General features: G+C 41.2%; 1 protein-coding gene across 15 annotated transcripts in view; it reads right to left on the bottom strand.

Annotated features, from left to right (window-relative positions):
- Positions 1 to 4,237, bottom strand: part of tcerg1b (transcription elongation regulator 1b (CA150)) — a 106,681-nt gene extending 102,444 nt beyond the window's left edge. For 8 of the 15 annotated variants that reach the window (XM_069898982.1, XM_069898985.1, XM_069898979.1 and 5 more), the window contains exon 1: positions 3,999 to 4,195. In XM_069898982.1, coding sequence (XP_069755083.1) covers positions 3,999 to 4,147 — 149 coding nt within the window. In that variant the 5' untranslated portion in view covers positions 4,148 to 4,195. The other 7 variants (XM_069898989.1, XM_069898986.1, XM_069898984.1 and 4 more) reach the window with 6 other exon arrangements.
- Between the last annotated feature and the right edge of the window lie 1,763 nt (positions 4,238 to 6,000).

Raw genomic sequence — 6,000 nt, forward strand, 5'->3', positions numbered from 1 at the left:
GAGCTCTTCTCTTATTCTGACATATACAAGAATGAGGACGGTTCACTACTTCATATGTTCTGGTCTTGTTCAACCTTTGTCAAATACTGGGAAGAGGTCTTCTGTACTTTATCAATAATTATTAATGTAAACCTAACACCAGATCCTTTAATGACCTTGTTCAGGATGGTTGATCAGAAGGCAGTGAAATTGTCTGCATCTCAACGTTACATATTAACCTTTCCCTCTCTTATTGCAAGACAAGTTAGTTTGATCAGATGGAAAGATGCTGTCCCACCCACTCAATCAATGGTTACATGATTTGATATCACATTTAAATTTGGGGAAAATTAGATGTTCAACAAGTGTTTTAAATTTTCAAATCTTTGAGGCTCGTTTTTGAATAATTTTCATAACCTTTAATGGTAATGATAATTAAGTAATCTGTGATTCTCATGGATTTATGTTTATTTTTATTTTCACTTTATATTAGCCATGAAAATTTGGAATGATTTGGGGTTTGGATTATATATTTTTTCTTTCCTCTATTGTGTCCTTGAATTAATGCATGATGAAAAATCTTTTCTGTTATAGTCAGTTTGCTTACTTTGTTACAGTTGTTATGCATTATATAAAAATCTAATAATATTGAAAAAGAATTCCCCTTGGGGAAATTGAACAATTATGTATATATCAAACATAGAAGTCACTCTATGACTCGCTCTTTCACTCTTCCCTCCCCACACCCCTTCCACTTTCCATGGTATCAGAAAGTCCAAAACATCTCAATACATCTCCCCTCACTTCTAGCCACAGCCACAAACCTTCCTGATGAGGCAAAACATTAATGTGGCCTCCTCTACATTGATCATCAAACATGGATTGGTAATTACATCGATTGCCTGTGCTGCTTGTGGTTTTAAACTTGAGCTTCAGTGGCCAGACATTTCAACTCCCCAAACATTCCTACAATGACATTCTTGGCCTCATCCAGAGTGAGGTCAAATGTAAACTTGAGCAACAACATATCATATTCCTCCAGACAGCCGTAAACCGAAAGGCATGAACATTGATTTTTCTAATTCTAGGTAACCCCCACCATAATCAGATTCCACTGTTTCAATCATTACTTCCTACCCTGAACTTTTTTTTGCTCTAATTTTTCTTCCACCCCCAGATCATTTCACCCTCTACTTATTTCTCCACACCTCTCACATGGTCTTGTGCCCGAACACCTCCAAGGACCCTCCCCAGCTTCTTTCCCTCTTTATATACACAATTCTCCCCCTTCTCTCTAATCTTGATAAAGAGACCCAAAACATTGACTGACCATTTCTATCCATGGATGCTGCTCGATCTTCAGAGTTCCTTCAACAATTCTTTGTTCAACATTCCAGCATTTGTAATTTTTGTGTTTCTGTGCTGTTCTTATTTGCCCTGGACATCTACTCAGTTTAGGGCAACAGTAAGATTGATAAACAGACTCAGCAAGCAATGCCTCAATCCTGTGATAAAAGATGAGATTTGTGCAGTCTAATAGGCTCACTGCTTTGGGGCAGAGCAGTTGGCGTAGTGGTTACGTCATTGCCTTTACAGTGCCAGAGATTAGGACCAGTGTTCGAATCTCGCACTGTCTGTAAGGAGTTTGTATGTTTTTCCAGAGAACAATGAACTGCTGGAGGAACTCCAACCCCAACCGCATCCATTGTTCCTTAGCAGTGTGGACAAGACCATGCAGGGGGAACAGCCAGCTGGGGTGGTGGCCACATCTGCTGACCACCTTCCCCTGGGGGCTCCAGTTTCCTCTCACCATTCAAAACGTTATTGGGGTGTAGGTTAATTGGGTGTAAAATGGTAGCAGACTCGCTGGCCAAAATGGGCTGTTACAGTGCTGGGTAGAAACAGCACAACCCAAGTTCTGATTCAAATAGAAAGGGACCTTTTTTAGTCCATCCTATTGTCTGGAGATAAGGCACGTTTTTATTTTTCTTGCACAATAAAGAGCTGAAATTAATACATGCACAATATAGAAAATCATTCCTAAACATATCATCGCAGGGACTATTTTATTTGATATACAAAGACATATTTTGAAAATTTTACACTGAAAAACACCTCTATCATCAAACACCCTCACCACCCAGCCATGCCCTCTTTTCACTGCTACCATTAGAGAGGTGATACAGGAGCCTTAAGATGAACACCCAACAGTACAAAAACAGCTTCTTCCCCTCTGCCATCATATATTTAAATGGACAATGAACCTCAGACGCTACCTCTTTTTTTTCTCCTCTTTTCCAGTAGGTTTTTTTTAAAGTGGATTTATGGAAATGTAATTTATAGCAATTTTTGCACCCATAACACTCAAAAATGTTGCCGCAAAATAATGAATTTCGTGACATGTTCATGACAATAAATTCTGATTAAGATTCTGAATTGAGTGCATTATTCATTGACACAGATTGCTTTGTTATTTCCTTCAATTACAAATAATTGGAAATAGCCTTCCACACTGGTCAAGCTTAGTCTTGTCCAATGGATGCTTCTTTCCTCACCAAGTTGCTTCAAAGTTCAGGCTATTTTTCATCATCAGACCATTGTCTTGCAACTGAGACATTAACTTCAAAGATACATCCAAGGTACTCCATTGCACATCATGGAATTAACAGGATTTCATCACAAAAATAAATTATCAATTAATTTCATAACTATTTCTGGATCTTCTCTAATGAATTCATTGGATCTTGAACAATGAGATAATTTTCAGTTGTGAAATACATAGAATATTACAGTACAGGCCCTTCTGCCCACAATGTGCTGACCCATGTGAACTTGCTCCACAACAACGTCATTTTTTCCTACCTCATACCCATAATCCTATTTTTCTTACACCGATATATCAAGTAATTTTGAATTACTTTTCCTGCTGGATGCCATCATAGATTTACTCATTTATGGCTCATCAAGGTCTACCACCTTTTCATCTCTGGTGAAAAAGGTCTTGAATGCCTTATCAAGATTATTAATTAAACATGAAAGAAGGCAGGTGACACATCAATCTCCGATTTCTTTGAAAAATTCTTCTCTAAAAGTGCTCAAATTATATTTTTCCACTAAAATGTTAAAAATGTGCTTATGGGCTTAATGACAATTTTTGTTAACAATGTTTTAACAGCCCTCGAACAAATATTTAATAGTACTTTTTTGGCAAATTCAGCCACATCCAGGAAGTATGCAAGATATACACCAATTTATTAAAATGTATTGTAGTCCTAAGTCAGCACAACTGAGCTTGCAGAAAAGAACATTTTCACCATAAGATACTTATCATTCTATAAGGAAAATCACAAATTAATCTAAACAATAACACAATTTTATTTTTAAGTTACCATAATGTTACTGGCCTACTCTGGAGGTCCACAAACAGGCTTTTAACCTGGTAGTCACTTACCTAGAACAAAACTGAGAGGTTGGAGATGTACCTACCTGTAAGATTATCATTGTACAGCAAGGCAGGGGACAAGAAGAGTTATGTCGTATGTGTAGTATGCCTATAAAATAGCTCGACTGCAAAAGGAAGCATCAACTAAGGTCATGTCTCACAATCCACATTTTTAGAAAAGATGAAAAGCAGGTTAAAGAAACAAAGACACGAGACTAAATATCTACAACTAAAATGTCCTTCAACTTTTTTTGTTTTTTTTACACACAGACACAGTGGAGTTTGAGATAATCAAATGCTATTTAACCGGGCCAGTCTCACGCCTCGGACGCCACTCGTGTGAAGTTATTCGGCCATGCCTTCCTTACAAAGTTAGCAGAGTTCCCAGTGGTTTATTTCCTCTTAGGGGGATTTAAAGGGCGAACAAAAGCAGGAGGAAGAAGTGACCGTTGCCTTCTGCCAGGGTGTGCCTGAAGCGGCATGCAGGTGGCGGCCCGAGGCCCAGTCGGATCACTCACTCTCTCTCCCGTGAAGTGGGGGGGGTAGGAAGATTCAGGGCCGATGTCGCTATTTATACCTCAGAATCCCAAGCCTATTCACATCCACATACCGGGCCTGATTGGAGGTGTCGCTGTTGGGTTTCGGCTGTTCGCCGGCTCCATCAGACTGCGCCTGGCCCGGGTGTAAGAGGCCATCCTGCATCATCAACCCCACGTCGGCCATCATGGAGAGCAGTAATTGGAGGCGCGCGGAGGGGGGACCTTCCGCTGCCGCTGACCGCTAAATGCAACCTACCGTGCTACTACGTCCCACCCCCATCACCCACGTCTCATTCGCTGCTCGGGCGCCTTTCTCGCAGGCCACAGGCCGATTGCCTGCCGCTCAGATGACGTCAGCAGGACGGGCGCGCCATCACGTTTGGCTGAGATGCGAGAGAGGAAGTGACGCTACCCCCTTCTCGCTCGCTCCCTGTTCTGCCGTCCTGATACCTTTCTGTTGAGGCTGGTAGGTCTGTCATCAAACAAAAGAAAATCCCCTTCAAGGGCTTTCATTCAAGTCGGGAGCTAAGACACATTCGTCGTGCATTCTGTCCCATCTGGGTTTTTGTTTTGGGGTGGGGGTGGGGGTGGGGGTGGGGGGTTTCAGCGAACAATGAACTGCTGGAGGAACTCTAACCGCATCCATTGGTCCTTAGCAGTGTGGACAAGACCATGCAGGGAGAACAGCCAGCTGGGGTGGTGGCCACATCTGCTGACCACCTTCAAAACTGCCAGCACCGAAATGTATTCCAGTTGGCAGTGTTTCAGGCCGCAGTGGCCCTGCAAAAACTAACCCCCCCACCCCCAAACAAAAATTGGAAATTTCTCAAATGTAAACTAAGAACAGAAAGTTCTGAAAAATACTCGGGAGGTCGGCCAGCATCGTTGCACAGTTAACTGGAGAGACTGCATATGTTGGGATCTGGAGTTCCCCCAAAAAAAACCCTGCTGGAAGAACTTTGAAAGATTCAGATCTAAGGCATTGCTTTCTTTTTCTCTCACTGTTGCTACTTGACCTGTTGAGTTTCTGCAGCAGATTTTTTTTTGCTAACTTTTCAGTTTGAGACATGTTAGGGGGACCTAAAACCAGAGAGCATATCTTTCAGGTGAGAGGAGAAGGATAGGAAAGAGACTTGGAGGTGCATCTTCATACATGGTTGGGTGTGTGGAATGAATTGCCAGAGGAAGTGGTAGCAGTGAGGGACAGTTCCAACATTCAGTGGACATTTAGATGGATAAGAAAGGTTTGGAGGCATATTGGTCAAATGCAGGCAGATATTTGACATGGACAAATTGACTGAAGGGCCTGTTTCCATGCTGTAGAACTCTGACTCTTATGTTCAAGTTAAAGACTTTTACAGTACGAAAACAGACCCTCCAGCCCAACTTATCCACAGCAACCAATGTACTCATTCACATTTGTGTGCATTCAAGCCATGGCCTTCTGTCTGATTCATTCCAGCTCCCCTAGTGTACATTTTAAAGTGTTTTGGGACATTCCTTCCAGTTAAGATCAGGCAAAATGGAAAAAGTATCTGCTTAAACTTTTTAAATCTATGAAGTTGCTTCACAATGGAAAATGGATACCAAGTAGCAGTGGACAAATAAAAATTCCAGCATACATCTCTCCTGCAAGCAACCTGGGAAATAATGTTATCATCATTTTAAACTTGCCTAAAATCTCTGTCTGTTGTATTATCAGTTTTTTACTTATGTAAAATATTCAAAGGTATTTTTCACAACTGATTCAGAAAATATTTCAACAAATGACTTTATTTTGATAAATATTTAGGTTTAAAGTAGCTTATATTAGAGAGCTAAAGATAGATCAGGATAGGAATTCAAGACCTTGTGGACTGAATTAGGTTAATCAAGTTTGCCACAGAGGTCCCTTGTACTGACTGTCTGTTCCCTTTTCCTCTCCTGACTCCTCCATCTACCTTCCTCCTGCCTCCTAGATGTGATTGGGTGAGATATGGAGGTCTGTGGATGCAGTGATTGTAATGGAGACGTGTTGAGGTGCTGGAGAAACTCCACTGC

The sequence above is a fragment of the Narcine bancroftii genome, chromosome 9 (assembly GCF_036971445.1).
Source record: "Narcine bancroftii isolate sNarBan1 chromosome 9, sNarBan1.hap1, whole genome shotgun sequence".
In the NCBI taxonomy this organism is placed as follows: Eukaryota; Metazoa; Chordata; class Chondrichthyes; order Torpediniformes; family Narcinidae; genus Narcine; species Narcine bancroftii.